This window comes from Cyrtonyx montezumae, unplaced genomic scaffold (assembly GCF_038088225.1).
Source record: "Cyrtonyx montezumae isolate F1298 unplaced genomic scaffold, pur_monq_1.0 scaffold_1, whole genome shotgun sequence".
Classification (NCBI taxonomy): Eukaryota; Metazoa; Chordata; class Aves; order Galliformes; family Odontophoridae; genus Cyrtonyx; species Cyrtonyx montezumae.
The window spans coordinates 2,561,908-2,585,445 of NW_027071825.1; the positions used below are offsets into that span (position 1 = coordinate 2,561,908).

General features: G+C 43.9%; 1 protein-coding gene across 13 annotated transcripts in view; it reads right to left on the reverse strand.

Moving 5' to 3' along the window:
• Positions 1 to 3,771: 3,771 nt before the first annotated feature.
• The window catches only part of NFIA (nuclear factor I A), a 232,024-nt gene continuing 212,257 nt past the window's right edge, over positions 3,772 to 23,538 (reverse strand). For 11 of the 13 annotated variants that reach the window (XM_065738002.1, XM_065737975.1, XM_065737984.1 and 8 more), the window contains one exon: positions 3,772 to 7,529. In XM_065738002.1, coding sequence (XP_065594074.1) covers positions 7,512 to 7,529 — 18 coding nt within the window. In that variant the 3' untranslated portion in view covers positions 3,772 to 7,511. The remainder of the gene's footprint in view (positions 7,530 to 23,538) is intronic. The other 2 variants (XM_065737993.1, XM_065737949.1) reach the window with 1 other exon arrangement.

Genomic DNA, 23,538 nt, shown 5'->3' on the forward strand with positions numbered 1-23,538 from the left:
ACTCCACTCCACTCCACCCAAAGATATGCGCACAGTGAATTCATCTCTGTGAACTGCTGCTAGGTGCAGCCAGCTCTGGGCTCAGCGCCGATGGGTTCGGTGTAACCGCGCAGCACGGAGACGCGCCAGCCCCGCGTACGCGCCCGAGCTCCGTGCAAAGGAAATAACAACACGGCCCCGTAGCATTAGCAATTTTTTATTTTCCTTTTTTGTTGCATAGGAAATGCAGTACTTGCTTCCAGTAATTGTATTGTAATGTGAGAAGGTGGTAGCACTAATGGTTGAATACAAGAGTTAAACTAATCCACACCAGCTCAAAAAACCTGCGGAGACTTAGTTGAATAAGAATGGATGCCCACAGTGATTCTCAACCAATTACAATTTTTTTTTTTTTTCACAGAACACAGTAAAACTAAAATGGTAACTATGAGAGTCAATACAAGTATACTAGAGGCACGAGGGGCCTGACTCATAAAAAAATGAACGTGACATGGTATTAACACGGGTGTCAAGTGAATTTGCAGCAGATCTTTCCCGCGGCCTGTGGAAATTTTAGTGCCTCGGATTGAAAAGTGACACCGAGGGACTCGGCTGGACCAGGCTCAGCAAACGGCCAGGGCTGGGGACGAGCTCGGCCATGGGGGAAACTGCGGAGCTGCCCAACGAGGGCACTGCTCCTGGGTGGCGTTCCCAAAGCCGGGAATCCTGCAGCCTTTCCCCGGGGGCCGTCCGCAGCGGCACGGACAGGTGCTAGGCTGGGGACGCTTCCTACCATGCTCCATCTAGAAACTCATCTTCGTTTTTTCCCCTCATATTAATCTGTGGATGCAGATAAAAGGGGAGGGGTGGGGGGGGGGGGCGGAATTCACTGACACAATTGTTTTTGTTCATGCTCGAGCATAGAAGATTAACTAAGTGGAAAATAGTCTTCCCCTAAAAAAAAAGCGTACAAAGTACAAAAGTTCACATTGTATACAAGTGTTGTCCTTTACGAAGGTTTTCTCTAGAGCTCAGAGGTAGCAATCTAGCGTATTTCTCTGGTACAGACAGAATTTCCCTTGCCATCGAATAGCGTTGTACCACGAAGTGACGGAACCCCGCCAGGGCCGGAGCGCGGCTTCGGGGCCACGCTGCTCTCGGCTCCGTCTCCACATCCACTCCCACAGATTTTGTTCGGAGTTTGGGAGGTGGAGAGGGGAAGGGGAGGGAGAGGAGCGAGGGCTGTGGGGGGAGGCCCGGCCGGAGCGCGCTAGGGAGAGGGGGAGCCCCAATTTGGACGAGAAAAGCCCACCAGAGTCCCGTGTTAATAGCAACTGAGCTTTTATGAATCGGGCCCAAAGTTTGTACAGAGTTTTGTTTGAAGAAAAATATTGCAACTGTGCATGAAACTAAACAACCACATGAGGTTTTTTTTTTTTTTCTTTTTTTTTTTCATTTTTTTTAAAGGGTTTTTCTTCTATATGAGGAAGTCTGGTGTGAAGAAGGGTCAAGCATGGGTACCTGGTTAACTGCTGCCCATTAAGAAATCTCCTGCGAGATGAGCTCCATCTCGTCTGTGGGGTTAAAGGACTGTCCCTTCTGTTTGAACTGTATGGGATGTTCTTCAGAGCAAGCTCTGCAATTCTTAGGGTAGCTTTTCGAGACGAAAATCTTACCAGGCACGGATTTCTGGTCTCAAACACCATGTCCTGCCCTCCAGGAAAAAAAAAAAAAAAAAGAAATAAAAAAAAAAGGAAAAAAAAAAGAAAAAAAAAAGAAAAAAAAACCCAAAACACAAGTAATACTGAATTTAAGTAAATGTATACCTCCAAAATACTGAAAACACCCCAAATCAAGAAAAGACAGAATTTGCGTTCTCGGTGAAATATCTTTAAACCTATCTGACAAGAACCAAGTCAGAAAAAAAGACTAACATAACTTTGAGTAATATTCATACAGCTACTAAGCATTATGGAATAGCATGCATTAATATTGTACGGTTATTTTACATCACCTATATCAGAAGGTTCTGACAGACAGCGAAGGCTACCGGTGTAGAAAAATCTTACTTCAGAAGAGCAATATAATACAGATTTCACAGGCACTACATTTTAATATATCAGGTATTATGCTGGTTTTCTTATAATTCTTTCTGTCCTAAAGCTGGCATTATAACAATGACCAAAAAGGCAAGGATCGAAGTAAACGGAAAGTAGATACCAAAGTCGATATATTCTTTTCTTTTCTTTTTTTTTTCTTTTTCTTTTTTCTTTTTTTTTTCAGATAGATTAGTGCATAGTTTTTCATGCAGATAAACACTGCTATGCATTTACATTGTTGGAAAGCAGAGTGAATTGAGCCCAAGTTGTCACATTTTTGTAAATCATTTTGCCAGCCTGTAATAGCACCATGTAATGGATTTGCATTAAACATTAAATTGATTTCAGAATTGGTGACACAGTATTCACTACAGTTAAGTGCTATGGAATAGCTTCAATGTTACCTGCTATATATCAAAGCAATTTTCATCCCACTGCTTTTTTATTGGAAAAAATAAAAGGAAAATGTACTCGATACTAATTAGACTATTGCGCAGCCTTGGACTTGATGATGGCATAGCTGGGTTTACTGTCAAACAGTAATACATGCATTGACTTCGAGACAAAATTGGCATTGTAAGCTTGATTTAATGAAAATCCTGCCTAGCAGGCAGTGTTAACTTCACAAGACCTGCCTCCGACAGACCTCATGAGGTTGGTTGTGTTGTTTGGTTATTGTTTAGGTGCCATTGAAGCTCTCCTTACATTGTCATGCCGGTTATGGTTTTAATTTTGTTCGATGGAGGCCTTCTACCAAACCAAAAAAAAAAGAAACAAAAAAAAAGGAAAAAAAAAAAAGATATTTCCAGAGACACAATGCAAAGAAGTACGGTATTAAACTGACATTCTTAAAAATAAAATAAAAATAAAAAATAAAAAATAAACAAAAATTCACCACAAGGAGAAAAAAAAAAAACAAAACTGTTTTAGGCTATGTATCTGGGTTTTCTCGTATCTTTGTACAGTAAATATTTTATAACACTGTTACTACAAAGCTGCAAATATACGGAACAAAGAGAAGTAGAGAAAGAAAACAAACAAAAAAAGCAAAACAACGTGAGAGGGATTTTGCATATTCCTGTGGGCTGACTGAATACTGCGGAGTCAGAGAACTTGGTGGTTCCTTCCCCTGCGACCCCATTTAGGGGGATCGCAGCAGAGACAAAGTGTACCATGGCTGCCTAACTTGAAGCCCGTAAGGTTTCATTAAGAAAGGAAGAGGAATAAATAATGGCATCGCTGGGGTGTGCGGCATGATAAAAGCAAGTGCCCTAGTTCAAAAAGAGGGGAAAAAAAAAAAAAAAGAAAAAGAAAGGAATTAACTGGCAAAGTCAATTCGCGCTAAGCAATTTCTGGGTCTTTCAATTTGGACGGGTGGGTGGGTGGGTGAATGCAGGGCAGAGGATTTGTGCGTCTGACAACTTCTGCAGAGAAGGAGACGGGAGAGGGGGCGGGGGGGGTGGGGTGGGGTGTGGGGGGAAAAGTTGTTCGCGTGTCCCAGAGCCCACGGACGGAGCCCTGCGGGGCCGAGGGGCTGCCCGCACGCGGCCTCTGCACCTGCACGGCGGCTCTGCAGCGGGCTGAGCAAAAAGGGGACTGCATGGGGGACGCTCTCCAACCCCGGCGGGCCGAGGCCCTGACTGCCTAGCTCATGTTTTAAAGCCTTTAAAACATTTTTTTTTTTGTTTCTTTCTTTCTTTCTTTTCTTTTTTTTTTTTTCTCGCCATTCTGCTCAGAATTCCCTAACTTTAGCGTCATCAAACTTAATGTGACAAAAATACCTTCAAAAATACAGCATACCTGTAATGTCCATTTACAATGGTTCTTCAGTAGCCTATACTTCTCAAGCATAGGAATATGCTATACCATTGAGAGAAGAAAAATAACTGTATTTAAATACATACAAAAAGGAAACGGGAAAGTTTTTAACTTAAATCCAGTTCCCAAAGGAAAAAAAATAAAAAGGAAAAAAAAGCAAAAAAAAAAAAAAAAAAAGCAATTCTATGAACGCTGCCTTTATAACGAACAATCAGAAATTCCACTAAGCTAATTTGACAGAAATTTTTCCTCATTTAAACAACATTACAAAAGTCCTGCATTATAAAATAGGGTAGAATAAATCAGTGTAATCAATAAAACTATACAACATACAAATTACATATCTTCTGAGTGGGCAGTTTGATTCTCTCTCTTTGCAGCCATGACTACAACATGCTCACTAAAAACAACTAACTGCCCAAACTATTGCTTAGTTTGTTTTGTTTAAAAAAGGGTGCAATTTTATTGTATGTACAACCAATTTACTGGTAATACCTTGTCTCATAGCAAGGTTCTGACAAAATGTTTGTCTAGGCTTTTTTTCCCTTCACTGTGAAGCACTGAAAGCTGCTATTTTTTTTTTTAGTGCACATATGTCTTAATAAAGTAATGCCCAGCTAAGTGCTATAGGGAAGGCAAAGGATGCTGGCTAGAGGATGTGATACCATATACTAACAATCACACAATACAATAGAGCAAAATGACTACTCAACCACTTATCAGACACATATGAAAATCCAAAACATTTTATTTTTTTTTTTTCCTTAAATAGAGAATAACCAGTAAACAATTTTCAGAACTTGGAAGTTTAAAAACGTGCATATAAAAATGGGCATTATATACTTTTATTGAATGTGGATTGATTGCAGTCTGCTAATAAAAATGGGTGTGGGATCTGAAGAAAAAGGAAGTTTTTTTTTCTTTTTTTAAGGCTTGCTTGTGAAAGGAACAGTTGTAAAACAAAAATTGCTTGAAGCAGGGTTCAGCTTAGTGCTTCACAGTTTGACTGCTTCTCTAAGAAGAGCCCTTCCTGCATGTGCATTCAAAATCACGAAAGTACAAAGACAAACACCTAAAACACACTGCGTCAAGTGCAGCACCAACTTTGGTCAAATAAAAATTAAAAAAAAAAAAAAGAAAAGAAAAATTAATAATCGCTAAGCTTTTCTACATGATATAAGCAGGTATTGCATATTTTCATATATCTGGGAAAAAAAAAAACAAAACAAAATAAAACAACCCAAAACGAAACAAAAGGAAGACTCCAAATAAAATGTAAAATGCAGCAACATCCAAAAATACTGATAATCTAGCATCTACAGATCTCAGAATAGCACTGCCACTGACCATACAGGACAATAAACACTACTCCTATCTGCGGAACAACTAACATCCTATTTAATTCTAGATGTTGGAACTGACGATGGCTGACATAAAAGTCACATTTACAAAAAGTGTCTCCAAATGCTTGACTAGGGAAAAACCCCTTTCAATATAGGAACATGTGCAACAATTCCACAAATAATCGCTATCCAGGGCAAGGCACATTGATATGGAATTTTTTTTTTGTTTTTTTTTTGTGTTTTTTTTTTTGTGTTTTTTTTTTTCGTTTGTTTCGTGCAAATTAAGAAAACAAAACAAAACATTGTTTCAGGGAAAAGATGAGGAGCAAAGTGTCTTCCCAAGAATTTCAGTTACTTGATTGTATAGGACAGTAGTAGAAACCCTTCTGAAGGGTTGAACAAACATAGTTTAAAGGCAAGTGCCTGGAATAGGGATTACAATATTGTGTCTTAATGCACTCTACTTTACCCTACATTAACTATATAAAAATTAGTTACTAACACTAGAACATGCAGAGACTTTCTCTGATTAGCCGGACTTGCCAACCAGAACGTATATATATGTATAGTATAGGAAACCTTCTTAAAGTTGCATGTGAAGCAAAGGGGTGCTCCGCTGTCTGATAGAAAAAATCACTTGCACTCTTTTTTTTTTTTTTCTTTTTTTTTCCTTTTTTTTGTACATAAGATACAGGACGTTTGGGGTCCAAACTTTCTTTTTTTTTTTTTTTTAAATCTTTTTCTTTTTTCTCTTCTTCAGCAAGTGCCCTTGCTTTGAACTGGCAGAAGTTGTACGATCAGCGTTCGTTTCTGTATTGTTTTCTTTGCAGTCCAGAAAAATGTACCAGTTCAGGGACACGAAGGTGTTTTAATTTCTGGACCGTTCTCTTATTATTCCCAAAGGTGTTTGAGAACTGATAAACCCTATATTGCCGGAAACACGTAAAATTTGTCAGAATTGGCATAATCCATTATAGTGACTTTTAGCTTATAAAATTAACAGATATTATGATTTCATTTTAGTTATGTGCTTTGATAACAGAAAATGATTAATTAGCATTTAATGTAGTTAACATATTGTGGTAAAAGCACCATTAGATTTGTATTTTTTTTTTTAATTTTCCTTCAGTTTTAAAGGGATACAAGTCCAACAATAAAAAACATAAAAAGCAAAAATAGCTCCCCTTTTTCTTGCAAGGCTGTTTTTTACCCCAATAATTTAGAGTCCCGGGGTGGAAGGACTTGGAAAACAAAAATAGAATTTTCAACAATCTCTATCTTACAAAGATATTTAGCTATCCAATGAAATTGCACTTTACTCAATTCAAAATTCGATTGTTTTGATTGATTCCTGTCAGTTTCTGTCAAAACAGACCAACTCCCCCATTTCTGCGTGAATTTTTGTGTAATTGTTGAAAATTGTTGAAAAAAAATGATTTTTTTCTTTTTTTTTTACAATGTAAGTGCAGCATTTCAAACTTTTTTTTTCTTTTTTTTTTTTTTCTCTTTAAGTGAATAGCAGTAGTTCGATGTTTTCAATCGCTCTGCAATCGAGTGGAAAATAATCGCTGACAATGCTCTTATGTTCGTGTTACGTTACCTAAGTGCCAACTGTAAAAAAAAAAAAAAAAAAAAAAAAAGAACCCAAAAAAAAGGAAAACCAACCCAACAACAACAACATCAACGTCAACAACAACGAAAAAAAAAAAAAAACCTGCATTTCTTTTTTTTTTTTTTTCCGATATGTTACAGGAAAACATGCTCTATGTCTGTCCGGTACGTTATATATTGCAGAATTCAGCTACTACAAAAGTTATAGTTTAAGTGTGTTTCGTGATTTCTCAAGAAGTCTCACACCTGTATGGGAAATATTGATGAGGATACTGTCAAACAGTTAGGCTCCATATGGAAAGTGTGTTACAACAGCGAGTTGGTAAGCAGCAGCAGAGGCTAGTTCTACTCAGTGTCACCTAACGCTTACACTACCAATGAAACACTTCAAAAGTTATGAAGCCCAACCATTTCCAGCACCATAGGAGAAATTACAACAGTCCTAAGTTGTTTTAAAAAAAAAAAAAATCTCGAAAAAGTTACGGCCTTTGCCATTCAACCATAACGTTTGCCATTTCCATGTACGAGTTTGCTGTCGGTGTCTGCTCGCCTCCCCTTCCGCCGATGTGAAGTCGCTGCGCTGCGATGCTGCTGCTTCTGTGTTACAGAGGTGGGAAGGGGTCAGGTGGTCTGTCCGGTGCGTGGTGGGAAGCGGAGACTTTTATCCCAGGTACCAGGACTGCAAGAGAGAAGAGGAGAGCGTCAGCCCCGCCGTGCGCCCGGCTGCTGCGGGAAGGGCTCCGCGCACCGCCGTGATCCTCGGCTGCCGAGGGGGGGGCTAATTGAGGCTGTGACGAATCGACCTAATTACAAAGCTTAATTAAAAATACTGTACGAACCGATATATTTTTTTACCAGTGACAATCGCTGGACGTAGCTACAGACGAACGCGGGGGTCATGTCATGTTACAAGTTATCAATCTTTTTAATAGATTATGGCTTGGAGATCCCTCCAGCTCACTTTTGTCTAATCCCCTGAAAAGGCGATACACATTCGTGTCTCGGTGCCATTTATCACCCTGCAGTCAGGGTTTTCTTGGGTATTTAGGCATGTGCCAGCATAAGCATCTGTTGCTTTATACTGCCCTGCTTCAACTGTCTCACTGGAACAGATGCACAGAAACTCAACAACAGGGCTGTTTTCTTGGGAGAGATGTGGATCGCTAGAGAAAAGCGAGGATAAAGCAAATCTGGGGGAAAGTGGATCAGCGAAAACATCCCGTATCTCTGGGCATACTCATGCACGAAAACAAAACAGGAACTTCAACTAATAGCAGTACTTTGGGGAAAGAATCCTTTCCCCCCTCCTCTCCTTTTCGAAGGGAAGACACTCCCTGGGATTACAGCTCTGCGGAGCACACAGCAGTGCTGTCCGTACCCCACTCGCACAGATGCCCGGAGCACAGGGAGTGGTTCTGCTCCTGGCAGGAGGACCAGCAGGGCTGGAGGCCGGGGCAGAGCCGTGGGGTGGGCAGCCTGGCTTGGCCCGTGGGGCAGGCCAAGCCCCAATGAATGTGGGCACTGTTAGGCCTGGGACGTGCAGGGGGATGCCACTTGGCACTGATGTATTGCTGTGGGAGTACATCAACAGGCCGTGACTATTTAGGCTGAAGTAAAATAATACAGCCAGAGAGATCCAGGTATTAGAGCTGCTGCTGATACCCCGTGTTTTTCTCCGGCTGCTGTAACATATGAGGTGTATCCGTGCGCACGTACAAACTGATGACAAGTTTTACCAACTTTTTTCTCCGTTCCTTTTCAGGGTCTGACTTGATTGAGAGTATAATCAACCCACGGAGGATTTATTAACATTTCCAGAAGACTCTGAGGCAAGCTTCATGTGATACTTTGAGATTATGTCGTCTTGCCACGGAGGTAGGACCCGGTAAAATAAATAGCACGGTCACAGAAGTTGTCCTGCGTCCAGTACACCTCATTAACGAACTCTTCCTTCGCTCACCCTTCTGAACACAAACACACAGTTCTCATATCGCCTCCATCTATTGCCTGCAGATTTTCTATTTAGACTTAAGCAGGCTGTAATTAAGCGAAATAGTTCTCATATGTAAAGTTCATAAACAGAGCGAAGTTCCTGCAGGAGTTACAAGGCGGTGCCAAGTCCCGCTCCCCTGTGCAGGCCAGGCTGGGTGCCGGGGGCCGCCAACAGTCCCCCATTTGAGGGAGTGCCTCTCGTGATCAGCACTTGAGCGTGACAGTCTCCGGCCGGGCCGGGAGCCACGGGAAGGCCCCAGCAGGGAGTAAAGGGGTTAAAATTCAGAGCCGATCATTCAAATCTATATCGCAGATGTCCAATTGGCTCCCGTCGCCACTGGCCTGGCCACATGGCTCGGCAGCCGGGTGACGGCAGAGCGGCCTCGCAGGTCCCCCTGACTGCAGCAATGGGTTTCAAAAAGAGAGAGCAGGCAGCGAGGCGGGAGCGCGCGCCATGGGCAGGCCCGGCGCTAGGTTGCGCGCCCATCGCCTCTCCCTCAGGCTGAGCACCGCCGGCAGGGCTGCGTGCCTCCGTCCGTCCATCCAGCCGTCCGGACGGCCGTCCCGCGCGGCCGCGCTCCCCCACGGCCCGGCGCTCCTTCACGCATCTTGCTATTCAGCCTGTGCCTCGCAGACAAGGTTACCCCAGAGCGGCTCTGTAATCCTTCACTGAAATAGGCTTTATTGATTGCTCTGGTCTATTGTTCCCTTTTCAAGTCCCCCAAGTTCAAGTTCATCCTGGTGTTACATCATGTCTCGTTGCTAGCAGCAACCAGACAGCCCCAGACGTGACTATCATTAGCAAGAGCCGCGCTGCGCCCTCCCACCGCCCGCCAGCCGCTCTGACGTAGCAGCCCCGCTGCACACACATTGAAGTATTTATTCTGCCTAATTTATGACCTACACAGCGAGAGAGACCCCCACTCCAAAAACCAACACTGTTGTATATTTAATTAATCTGTCTTTCTCTGGCACTTGGGAAAGTTAGACAAAGGCCTAATTATTGTGTTTCGCTCCCCACACTTTTCTTTTTGGGGTGACTATTTGCATGGGAAAAGAAACGGCGCGGCCCCGCGCGAGTCCCCTCCCTCCAAAACACCTTTTTTTTCCTCCCCTGCCCTATTGACATTTCATGAAATACTTTAGCTGCTTAAGGGAATTAGAAAAAAAAAAATCTGATGTGAATGTAACTCCTTCTGAGTCGGTATTCAGTAACACAAATCAACTCATGACATGTTTAAATTTAAATGCTAACCACACACTCGGAGAGTTACTTTAAAGGTTAGTTTTTAATCAATAGAAGTTGCTGACTCCGGAGTTTTTCGCGGCGCAGTGCAGCTCTGGGGCCTTTGTCTCGCGTTAGGCTTTCAAACTTTTTTTTTTCTCGAGATGATTTTAGCAATGATTTGCAGACACAGAGTGCTATTGTGCTCTTGACTAGCAACATGTCAATAAAGGAGTAGAGTTACCATGCACCGGGGTGTCAATATGACTCCTGCAGACACCGCTCGGCCTTAATGCCGATGCAAAACTTAATTAACCCTTACGGGATCAAACCCAACTGCATGGATATTTTTTAAAACTTCTGTGCAGGGGCTCCGCACCGACTTTACTGAAAAGCTGCTTTTAAAGGAGCCAAACTCCGAGTCCCTCGCAAACAGCTGCGCCGCGCTGACTGTTCCCGCAGCCCGGCTTTGATGAAATGTTTTATGGGCTGAGGCAGCAGAACAGCAAGACAGAGAGTGCATTTACTCATCAGATCCCACCGGCACTGCTCTCAGGATACCGTTTTAATTTAGAGCGTCTCACAGCTGAAACGCACACGCAGAATGATCCTCCTTTTCGACTAATCATTTTAATATTAAGATCTCATATCCCCCTCAAGCCTCCTATACATGTCTAAGTCTTCCCGGATTAGTTCTGAAGAGCTCCATTGTCCCTTTGAAGCACCTGTGAAACTTTCCTGCAAGGGGAGAGGGACCTCGGTGCCTGAATAGGACGCCCAGGAAGTGCACGAAGGGTCGTGCTCTGAGAAGCAAGCGTGGTTAGGAGGTCTCGGGGAAAGGAAAGCAGCCCATGTCTGTTTGCTGGGATCACTGCCTTCTTCCTTGCCTTCTTGCGGGGTGCGAGTGGGGCTCTCCTGTCCAGCCCCTTCACGTTCTGTAATCTATCCGTCTGCACCCAGCCAGAGATCAGCGTATTGCCTTTCTTAATTTGAAATCTCCATTTGAATCATGTGCGCTATCGCAATACAGTCGGGATGATATGATCTCCTGGCATTTTCATAAAAGAGACGGTGTTTTATTTCCTCTCTATTTACTCTGCGGTACAGTTTTACCAGCAAGCTCAGAGCTCAGTGAATCCACTGGAGCTGAGGTTGCCACTCGGTGTGGGTGCGGACCATCCTGCAGAGCATCCTGCGTCCTTCCCAGCACTCAAGGTGAAACATCAGAAAGAATTCTGCAGTCCGGCACGAGATCGTCGCTTCCCTTTCTCCAGTCAAATGAAGAAGTAATCTCATCAGGTCGAAAAGTGCTGACTAAGGATTTAATAAAGTGCCTGCAGATGTGTGTCATCTCTAAGGTATTCAACTCATGTAATGCAAAACAGTTCCACACCGAATGTGCTTATAAAATTCCATTTAACCATTGCAGAGCTCTATTTTACTGTTCTCGGAGGAGTATTATCACACTTTTTTTTTTTCTTCCCTAATTTACGGCACCATGAAAGTTGAAACTCTGTGCTGCTAGTATCTGAGAATCCTCACAGTAGTAAGGTTTTATGAACCATAAACAATATCTACTTGACTGAATCCTAAACAGGAAGTCTGAAATGGCAATTACGTGTCTTTGATAGCAGAGTCTATTTGTTTCTTGTGCTGTTCTGAAGATAGCACAGACACACAAAAATCCTTCAGCAACTTCTGACAATCGGGTCCTTTGTATCGGGAACAGTGAGGGAACACTCCGTGATTCAGGATATTTAAAAGGAGGAAAGCTGAAAGTGCCTCATTGACTTCGGTACAGTTTCTGCCTGTGTCAGGAGTGCCGAAACAGGCCCATTGTTTATAAGAATCTTCTTCCAGCAGTCTTCCTGCATGGTGTGCTTTATCCCCAGTTCCTGAGCTTCGTCGTGATTGCAGCTCACACGTTTTCAAACGGAGAGACAATCAAACAAAACTGTGTTAAATTTACCTCTACCTGCACATCCCCTGCGCTAACAATGAGGCCTTTCAGTTCACGCAAAAAGTGAAGGTTGTAAAGTGGCCCTATCTGTTTTTCAAATTAAAAAGTTAAACAAAAGTCCTCAAGGGCAAAGTTTAACGCTGCGGAAGGAGGTTGTTAATGTGGAATCCAGAACTGGGTGTGACAGTTGGCTTATTTCTCCGGGCGATGTGGGTTATTTAAGGACATTCACACATTTGAAACTCTGACAGACTCCTCACACTGAAGATTTTTCTTCACCTCCTCCACTCCAGGCTAGGACCCTTCACTGGCTGTCTTCTTGACGATCCAGGCCCGCTCTGTTGGCTGGAAGTGGCTGAGCTCACGACTTCAAACGCACTCGCCGCTGCGCCACAGCCGTTGCTGCCCTTGGCACAGCTGCACAGAGTTATCACTGTGCCGTCCGGGTGGGGAAATCCACCTTTGATAAGAGCCAGAATTTAAAAACCGTGCAGCTTTAGAGCTCGCCGGCAAAGGGGCTGTTTGAGCAGCAGAGCCAAACCTGAGCTGCGGCCGTCAGGCACCTGCGCGGTCTCATCGCGGTGCATCAGTTCGTTTGTTTTGTTTGGGGCTGACATTTCCGTCACTGCAAGAACTTCAAGGTACTATGAAACATTAACCCCAGGACGGTGCATCGGGGTAACGAGTCCTTCTGGTTTCATAGAAAAAGTGAGAATGTAAACAGTGAGGTAGCAAAATGGTCCATTAGACTTCACCTTGTGAAAGGTGCCGGCAGGGCTCTTCCCCATGGCAGGTCACTTGAAAGGAAGAGGCCAGAGCAGGGGCTTCGATAAGCTTTCAGGAGGGCTGCCAGGGTGAGCAAGGTTTGTGTCGATTCAGCTTCTGGAGCGAGGGCTCCTGCCGACACAGCGTCCGCATCCCCTTTGCCGTGCCTGCACTCTTCCCACTTGTCTATTGGTTTCTCCAGAGTTTCTTCAGGCATGAAACTTGATCCTACTGTGTAAACCAAAAGGTGGATATCGAAGACAAGGTCACCTTTGTGCCTACGCAAGTTATTTTCTTAGAGCTGGGATTAATTATTTAGTAATTATATTTTCCAAAATGGAATACCAAAAGAGACGTAAGTAGCGGGTTGGTCATCCCCAAAGGGACATAAAACAGTGAGTGAATCTTCTGGTTGTCCAAAACCCAAACCCAAGAGAGTTGCATGCCCCACGACGAGCATATTTATACTGTCTCGAGGAAGATAAAACCCGTCCCGCGAGGGACACTAGTCTCCAGGCGATGTGCACAGTAGCTCTGCATCCAATAGCTTTTGCGAGAATGCCAATTGTGGCAAACTGCATTAAATTATGTGCAATAATTCTGTAATACGGACTTCTGCCTGCTGACTATTAAAAATGTATAGTAGTCCAAACCACTTCTCTCCCGGGACCAACAAGCTCACTTCAGGCAAGATTGCTGCTTGGGTTCAAACCTCAAGTTGGGAATAGCTCGTGTTTTCAACCAAGTCACCCCAAACCCTCCCAAGCCTCTGAAAACACGCTCATACAGTAATTCCTGCTGTTGTTTCAGACATCTGAGTGTTCCAGTAAAGTGTCCCAGCTGGCTCCAGATGTTTCCCAAGTATAAAGCAATGCTCTCAGTACTGGACCCCCTGCTGCCCAAACCTGAAGCTCAGCGGATTAAAGATTGACTGTGCTATGACATATTCACATTTAGTCTGAACATAATACAGCAAAGACTTATCAATGGCAAATGTCTGAAATGTAATCCAGCGAGCAGAGTAGGTTGGCACTTTGAATATGATGTATAAATAATGTATGGCAACTTAAAATCTAAATTAGATCTACAGGAAGAGAAAATTTTCCCTTTCTCTGACTTAAAGAAAGTTCTCTCACAGTGAGGTCATTTTTATGTCACTATTTTTGGTTTGCAATTTTGCTTTTGGACAGATCTTCATTTAAGTTTGGGAACACTGCGAGTTAAAGTTTTGCTCCCAGCTTTCTGCATCGCTAAGGGAATGAGATCGTTTATTTATTAGTAAATTGACTCTGAAATCTGCAAAACAACTTCTAAACTTTCCAGTGCATGCGGAAAGCTTGTGGCAGTTACGCTAAATCGTAACCCTTGCTGTTAGAGAGAGAGAGAGAGGAAAAAAAAAGATAGCTGAGTGAAAGACAAAAAAAAAAAAAAAAAAAAAAAGGGGGGGGGGGAGGGGGGAGAAAGAGAGAGAAACAATCCCATTTTGGTTTTTGTTAGAGGACGGCATACTACATAGATCAGAGACTTTTCAAAAAATAAAAACCCCCACTGTACACAAAGCACAGGAAAATGTGAGGAAAAAAGGAAAAACCTAAAAGCAGCTTAGAATGTGTTAACTCTGCCATTCTGTCAGCTTAAAGAGTATTTTATGCTTGATCAACAGCTCTCTTTTATTATGCTTTTCTTTCATTCATTCAAGACATCAAAGACCAGAACCACCAGTGTACCTGATCTACCAGAAGAACTTGTAAGGGTGTTCTAAAGAAACGGGGGTATTGGGAGCCAGACACCCCTGCGGACAAGGCAGTTCAAAGAGAATATTTCAACAATGATTACATTTTGTAAATCTTTGTACGAAAGACAGCTTATTTCCTGCTTTTTCATGAAAAATAGATTCTATCCATTAAAGTGAGCCCACAGTATGAAAGTTACTTGAGATCTGAGGTACAGCAAGCGGATTAAGTGGATGGTGAGATGAAATCTTTGAGAGAGACGATGGCTTTCTCTGATATTTGTTGCTGCCATAAGGTTCTCTGACCGGGATAGAAACTTTCTTTTTTTTTTTTTTTTTTCATTTGTAGGCTCGCCGGTGGCAGCGAAGACATTTCCAAAAGAAAAATAAACTAAAATGAAACAGAAATGAAAACGGTAACAAATAAAAGAACTAAGAAAACAAATGGCTGCAAAACCCTTCTGACACGTTTAAAAGGAAAAAAATATATATATTCACGCTACTCCCAAAATTGCAGCCCAGCCATTTAAATCCCACAGGCGACTCCGAAGTGCTGCACGCAGAACCAAGCCAGCTGTTTACTTTGCAAAGCCCGCGGTGGTTTCTGCATTGATAAACTATATAACCTCACACACACAGAAGGGATTTTAGCTATGCCAGACCTCATTGCTCTGTCCTGGTCTCTTTATGCGCTGTCGCAGGATAAAAATGATCCTAACACAAACCCTGAAATAATAACTTGCTCCAGAAAGGACATCTTTGTAGATATTTCCTGAGTAACTGCCAAAAAGATTTTTTTTTTTTTTTTTGCCCATTCATCCTTTCAAAGTTTTGCTACAGACACGGCCAAAATTGTCTGGAAGTCATCCGAAATGACCCAAATGTGTCCCAGCAAGCTGCTGGGAAGGTGCACCCTCACCTATTGCTGCTCTGCCGGCGTGGGGAAGAGCAAGTACTGGGGCACGTTTTGCCGAGGGAGCAGGAAAGAGGCTTTAAAAACTGCCTTGTGGTTTACGTTCGCTGTTACGATTTGAAAGTAAATACTCTGTGAAGGGCCGTTTAACTTCTGCACTCTTTCCGCCTCACTTTTTAGACTGCCCTGTATTTAATTCTGCTGGAAGTGCACTTCGATTCGCGAAGAAGTGCAACAGCTCTGCAGTTAAACCTCACTTATTCCCTTCCCTCCGTGCAATAAAGCGTGCAAGTAGATCTTGACCCGCTCACAACTTCTCGCAAGGAGCTCCCACCAGAGCGCTCCGTGTATGCCGGGGAATCAAACAGCGCTCTGCCGCTTCCCCTCCCTTCTGCCAGCAAAACCGAGCCAGGCCTTGGCCAGCTCGCTGCCATCTCCCCCAGCCCCACACTGTGCCACGAGGAGGCGGCTCTGGCCACCAGGAGCCCCCAGCCCTATGGGCTCTGTAGGCCCCGCACCGCTGCCCGCTGCCCAGCCCCGCACCGGCAGCGCGTTTACAAGTTCAAGTTCAGGTTTAAGCGAAATAAAACGCTCCTCGGGAGTCTATAGCCAGCCCTCATTTACATGTGATCCCTCTGAACTTCGCCTGCGCCAGCGCGCCCTGTTTCCAGGGCCCACCGAAGGAATGTTTTACAGTTAGAGCCCGCAGTGCTTTCTCAGGCATTTTAGACCCAGAGGCCCAAGTTTCAAGCTGCAGCATTAAAAGTTTCCACAGAGCTACTGCAGAGAGAGGGAGGAAGGAGGGGGGCAGGGAAATGAGGAGAACAATATCGTCTTAATTGTCTCTATATAGCCCCACAGTTAAAGTATTACTTTTTAAAGGGACATAATTTATTCTGGAGGCACGGTGTTATAACAACCAGTACATACTTTCACCGCGGCGTAACCCGCTCCATTCTTCATTGTGCTCTCTGGTTTTGTTGCTTTTGCAGAACTCCTTGTTACCGAGTCCCCCATACTGTACTTACAGTTTTATTCAATTTAAGCCAGTTCCTGCAGTCCTCAGGCAAGCAAAGCTCTCCCGGAGCCTCGGGAGTTTTGCCTGCATCATGACTGCAAAAATAATCTCGCCGCAACCGCCATTTCCCCCGAAACTTCGTTACTTTTATTGCTTTAGACAATCAGGGAAAGTCATCCAAAAAAAATCAACCCCCAGTCTGGGCCTCCCAAGCTCCATTTGCAGCAAGACAGCCTGAGCGCACGCACACACACACGCTTACACCCCCCCCTCGTGCACACACACACACACACACACTCACACCCTGCACACCCAAACTCAGGGGGTTTGCCCCCGGGATGCTTCCCCCCCAGCCCCCCCTGCAGCAGCCCTGCAGCACAGGGATGGGCTGTGCTGCAGCAAAGTCTCAGCTCTTTGCTTCGGACAGTTTGGGGGACAAAAGGCAGTTCTGAACTGTTTTTCTGGCTTGACCTGAGAATCTTTTTAGAGCACAGGGAGCAAAAGGAAAGCGTGCGTGGGGGAAATAATAACCCGGACCGGAGGGGGAGAGTGCTCTGCACCAGGCTCCAAAATCCTCCCAAAAGCCTTTGGTGCCTGGTGTCTGCCCGGCACCGACTGTTTGTGGGTGAAGCAGACAAATGAGCAGTCACGGTGCGCTGCTGGGAAGCCAAGGCAGCACGAGCAGCACATAGAGCAGAGCGAGATGCGGGATGTGTGGGCTAGGGGCAGCGGGGCTGGGAGGGAAGGGCTGTGCAGATGGACAGACAGACGTGGGAGTGGGGGGTGAGGGGGCTGAGGTGATCTCTCGGATGTGAGCAGAGAAAGGATAAATGTGAGCTCTCAGGAGGGGAAGAGGAGTCAGGACTTGGGCAGGTCTGAGGAGTAGCGGGCAAGGAGATGCAAACCATCTCCAAATTAACACGGCCGGAATAGGGGCACAGAGGCAAATCTGGAGTTTTTGCCACATTGACCTCAAAATTAGACACTGAGCTGGAGGAATAATGAATCAATTCAGCAGTGAACCCCCCCCCCCCCCCTTCCCAAACCTCTCCTTAAAAAGGAAAAACGAGAAAGCATTGAGCTGAACAAAACAAGCCTCCTGAATGCAAGAACTTTTGATGTCTGCATTTCTCCTGATGCTTTGTACGTTGCTAAACTGAACAAACTGCTCTAAGAAAAGTTCAAGGCCGTGCACAATCCCTGGGCTCAGTGTTTTGCACACCGGGTGTGCGGGGCCAGCGGTGACACCGTGGCTTCTCACATTACGTGGCTGTGACCTGGTGCCTGGGGACGTGGTGGCTGTGTCCAGTAGGGTGGGGTGACACTGGATCTGGATGACCAGGGCAGGGAGGGTCTTAAACACAGTGGGATGCCTGAGACGTGGTTGGGTGCTGGCCTACAGCAGAGTGATTTTCACACATATGGGAGATGCCAGTGATGGTGGAGTGTAGAATCACTAATTGAGATGAAATTAAACAAAGTAGTTATTTCTGCTCCATCATATTTCTGCGGTATGGCAGGCAGAATGAGTTGCTACTAATGATCAAATTTAGTAATACTAATTAAACTATCTCAATTTAATTAATACTAACAGAGAAAACAGATGAAATTGCTAACGTAAACCTTGAACTGAAAATCAAAAGGTGTCTCTTCGCTTTTATGAGTCGCCGAATGTGGGGCTTTTCTCTGAAAACAGACTGTACAGAAGTGGCTCTTTGTACTCAGTCAGTAAGCTGCTCCATTGTACTGAGAATTACAGCTCTCCTCCCCGTATTTTTTTTGCATGTTACTACTTTTACTCCTCATATTTCTGAAAAGCCTCCAGCCGCCGCAGGAGGACCTGAGCTCTGTTTTGACTCACGCAACATCAACAGAAGTGATAAAGCAGCTGCAATTACTGGGCCAGACTCTGCCCTTGTACTGCTGTTCCCAGCACAAAGAGTTTATCAGGAGCCTGCGGAGCTCCCCCTGACCGGGAACGAGAGGGGTGGAACACAACCTGTCCTGTACCTTCAGATTGAGCTTTCTGAGACAAGAAAATTGGGAAACCCCAAAACTAAGCCTATCTTTACATCAAGGAAAACTGCTTTGGAATTGTTGAGAGATAACACCTGTAGTCACAAAAAAAAATAGTGTGGAGATCCACGACTGCTGTGGCGACAGCCCTCCCTACGCAGTGAATGTGAATGTTACCATTTAGCTCATTTATTTGAAAAAAACTAGGTTTATTCTATTGTGCACATCTATAAGCAACATTTAAACACAAACAAAAAGATAACTATATTTCTAAAACCAACTCCTGCCAATAGCAAATCTTCCATCTCTGGCTCTCTTCTGCCTAAGTCAGGTCCAACACCATACATAACAGACATGATCTTTAACCCAAAGGACTACAGAAAGAAAGTACTTTAAAAAAGAAAAAAAAAAGAAAGAAAAAACAAAAAAGGAAAAGGAAAAAAGAAAAAGAAAAAAAGAAAAAAGGAAAAGGAAAAGAAGAAAAAGAAAAAAGAAAAAAAAGAAAAAAAGAAAAAAGAAAAAGAAAAAAGAAAAGAAAAAAGGAAAAAGAAAAAAAAGAAAAAGAAAAAAGAAAAAAGAAAAAAGAAAAAAGAAAAAAGAAAAAAGGAAAAGAAAAATTGAAAAAAGAAGAAGAAAAGAATAAGGAACAGGAAAAAGAGAAGGAAAAAGGAAAAGGAAAAGGAAAAGGAAAAGGAAAAGGAAAAGGAAAAGGAAAAGGAAAAGGAAAAGGAAAACTATTTTCTTTTTCAAGATGCCTTCTCTATTGCTGCACTCAATGAGATGGAGTTACAACAAACAGCACAGAAGGATATCTGAAGTTGTATAAAGCTGCTCCAAGCAGAGCAGAGATTCTAGTGTTCAGCCTCAGAGGTGGCTGCTTTTCATCGGCAGTGATTTCTTCTTGTTTCTATCTCGTAAATAAAATTACATTTGATTGGCTTCTGAAATATATTTATCTGCATCTCTTCTTCTGTAACAACCATTATTTGTATAGACGATGCAAGGGTAGGTTCATGTAAGTGAAGCTGCCAGAAAATATTATGATTATGGAGTCAATACTGTTTTGAAAAGTGGATATTAATAAGTGAATTATCTAAAGGCTACTTCGTTAAGCCGCCAAGGTATGGTCAGCCTCTTTATTTCCTTATATTAGATTTTTTTCAAAGACTCTTTTTTTTATTGGATTATTTTTTTTCCTGTTCCACCTCACTTTGGGAATCCTATGAAGGGAGCTGTCAGAGCCAAAATGATACTTTTACATGCTCTGAACTGATCACACCACAGCCAGGTACAATTTGAAAGCCAACTCCTGGCACACAGCTAGTAATCCTCACTAAGAACAGACATCTTTGTCAAATTTAAAACATGAGCAATTTTAAGCAAGCTTACAGTCATTTTGCTGTATCATTTTGCTGTATTCCTTACGAAGCTCAAATCCTTCCCTGTACGCTCTTTGCATTGGAGTAGGATGCTCCAAAGAGAGGCGGTGCTCACTGGTTTGCAAAGATTAAATCTGCTGCAAACTGTCTTTCACTTCTCATCGTTCAGTCCCTTCTTAAGGAATGTACCATTAATTTCAGAGCAAGACAGTCTATTTCGTACACTGTTCACTTCTGAAGTTTATTTATTCCTTGACCTCCCTGTTAAGGACATTAAGCAAAGGTGACTCTCAGAACAGAAGAAGCTGTAATGCCTATCCACTGAGAAGCATGTAGGGTTTGTGGCCTTTAGTTTTTGACCTTCACTGTACATTGTGGCCCTGAACCTTTGATTGCAGAATTGTTAAAAAGTATATATGGCAGTTGGCAAAAAATCTGAATGTTCCAGTAAATGCAAAAGCCATAAATTCAGCTGCTGACCTTTTCCATCCAGGTCACATGTGACACCTACTGGAGTTTGTCAGGCTGGGTGGAATTTATGGGGCTCGTATAGGTATCAGCTGAGAAAGCTGAACTTTCATGAAATGCCTTTCAAAGGCGCTTCCAAAACCCCTGTAAAAAGTCAGTATGTCTTTTTTAAGAGTACGCATTCTAGATGCATTTTAAAAGGTCTCATCATGCCATCTCTGCAAACCTTCAACACTCACAAACTTCAGCCCTTAAATGAATGCTCTTTACCAAACAGAGAAATCAGGCCAGGCATGTAATCATCATGATTACCAACTTCCAGCAACCCCTCTCCGAGCCTGCAGAAGACACTGAAGGTCTGTGCACTCCTTTCATTCTCGTGAGCCCCTCTCTGCCCCTCCCTGAAATCAATTGTATTGATGGAGTATTGTCAGTCAGGGAAATATGATTTGATGGTATCCTAAAGCAGTTGCAAAAGAAGGGGAGGAATGCAAAACCTACTCAGGTCCACACCGTGAGCGTGAGATCAATGTTCTCAATAATACGTTTGCCACCATGTAGCACCCTAACTGTCGCAATTAATAATGTAGAAGGAGCTGATTAACTTAAGTAAAGTGCTCTCCACTGTGTAAACACATAAAGATCTATAGGGCAAAAGAGGAGCGAAAGAACAAAACGTCATTTTTATATTTTATGTGGACACATTCTTGCTTTCCATTCTGCTCTTGTAACAATTACTGTAGTAGCCACTCTGACAGAGTCAATAAATCGATCTGGGACCTGATGCAGCAGCGAGGCAGACTAATCCAATACAGCATTATCTGCAATGGAGGCTGGGGCGGGTGGGGGCGGCAGGAAACCAGCGACGTCAAGTAAAAGCAGTAAGAGTACATAGCTATCATCTGGCCTTATACTCCTAGGTTTGATTTGTGTGTGCGTGCATGCATGCGTCTGAAAAAGCACGCAACTCTGCAGGAGGAAAATGCTCTACCCATACTGCTTGTCCAAAGTCCCTGCAGTCTGCAGCAGGCCCCAGGACCACGTTGCTCCACGAGGACCAGCACCTTTTGGTTCAGTCATGTGGGCAGCGTGGCCACGGGCACAGTCCTGAACCTGAGCCATCTGGTGACTGCCTCCTGCACCCCACAGAGGTCAATACCAGCTCCCTCCTTTGAATGCAACCTCTGCCACAGCCACTTGCCCACCGAGAAACAAATGTGGGAGCCCCCTCCCATGTACTGATAGGAACTGTCACTTCTTGTCAGGCTAAATGGCCACTGGGGTCTGGTATTGTGTCTCTGACAGCGGCTGCACTCTTCTTGTGAGGAAGATGCAAGAATCCCTGTAGAGGAGATGGACCAAAATGATTTGGCCGGAGGGGAAGCTTCTTCCCACCCTGTGCAATAAGTGCTAGGCCTTGTAAATCCATGCTAGTGGGGAATATGAGACTGAAAAAATAAAAGACAAGTTTCCTGCTGAATGGAAAAAAGAAAACTGTTTTTTTGGCAGAAGTTCTTCAAGAAGGAGAACATAGGCCATTGTTATTAAGACTTTTCAATGAAAACGCAGAAAATCATTGCCTTTTAGAGTAATTGTTTAGCTAAAGAAAGGTTACACAGCTTGTAGAGAATTTAGGGAGAAATTAAATCTCTCCAACTCATTCATCATATTTCTGCATTTGCCAACTCTTCCCACCAGGCCCACACTTACTTCTTCTCTCTCTTCTCCCCTACTGTGGAACATAAGTAATGGCCATAAAACCCACAGAAAGGGTGCCTTACACACAGGCTTCCTGTTTATTGTAAGGAAGGGAAAAATGCAGTAAGTTTAATTGCTTAGTTTGGGAAATTTGTCTATGTCCATTGTAAATAATTGCATGCTATATCTATTGGAAATAGGATGCTTAGTGTTAGTTTCAAAAAAAAATAAAAATAAAATAACATATCTGAACTGCTCACTGGAGCCTATGAGGAGGAGGGAGAAAAAGCACAGGAGAAAGGATCTCCCCTGCTGAGGAGCAACCCAGGCATTTCTGGACCCATTTGGCTCCAGCCCACTTTGAAGATAAGGCCACATGATGGTGCTGGGAAGTCTTCTATGAACCCTTACCTTTATAGTGCAACATGTGCTTTCTTCTCGAGGCACACTGTTCTCTGCTGCTTTCTAAGAACTGATTTGAGAGTGAAATTTCATACTGCCCCTCGGCACGAAAGCTCAATTAAATGGGCTTTGTGCTCTGAGCTGAACAGACAGTGAAGGGAATGGGAGTTGGGGAGTGCCCCTGATTTCTGGTCACCTTTGTATCCCCTCTCTGTGGAGCATACTCTGAACTTCATTAGCAGCTGTGATCAGAGCGGCACGTTCACACTTGCGCAGCACTGGGGACTGGTGGCTGCCGAGCTATTATGTGAGCAGGGCACATCAAGAGCACCATGACTGCGTGCAGGCTCTTTGCTCCCATCATGGTGGAACCATCTCAATTTTAACTCAGCAAAGGGTTCAGCCCACGTTTCCTTGACTAATTTCCACAAAAGCAAGTTGAATATGGCTAAACACAAAGCACAGGCAGAATCTGAAGTCTTTCGGCCCACCAGGGTCTGAGACCTGGTGGTGCTTGGCAGAATTGACACTGCTTTAGCTGCACACACTCTCTGCAGACCTACATCACCTTTTTAAAGCCATCTTCAGGCCACCCTTGAGGTCAGGTCTGTACAGCTGCACGCTGGGTGGAAGGTGGGAGGCAGCCCTGACAATCGGCAGCTTGGTGCCAATGGTTGTGCAGCAGGATACTTTCTGCCTTGTAGCTTTCAGAGGTCAGGGTAGGGCTCAGGCCCATCCTCCTTCAATGCCCTTCAGCCCCAGCACTTAGTGTAAATGAAGTGTTCACACATACAGCTTTCTCATTTCACACCCTCCAATGTTCATTACAATGGCTCTGGCTCCAACCTTCAGTTTGGATTTCTCATTTTATTTGTATTTATATGTAGGAAAGCATCCCCCAGGGCACAGGGCCCACATGCCCACAAGCAATCCAAAACTCATGGCATTTTGAACACGGGGGCTCTGCTGGGAGTTTCACAGGAGGGCAGCCCTCACACCCCATTGCCCATATGGGAAGCCTGCAGACCTCTGCTAGCTTTGGGAGGGCAGAGACCCTTCCAACTTCAGCAGCTCTGGAAAGAAGCAGTCCCACATACCACAAATGAGTTTGGATCTGTCC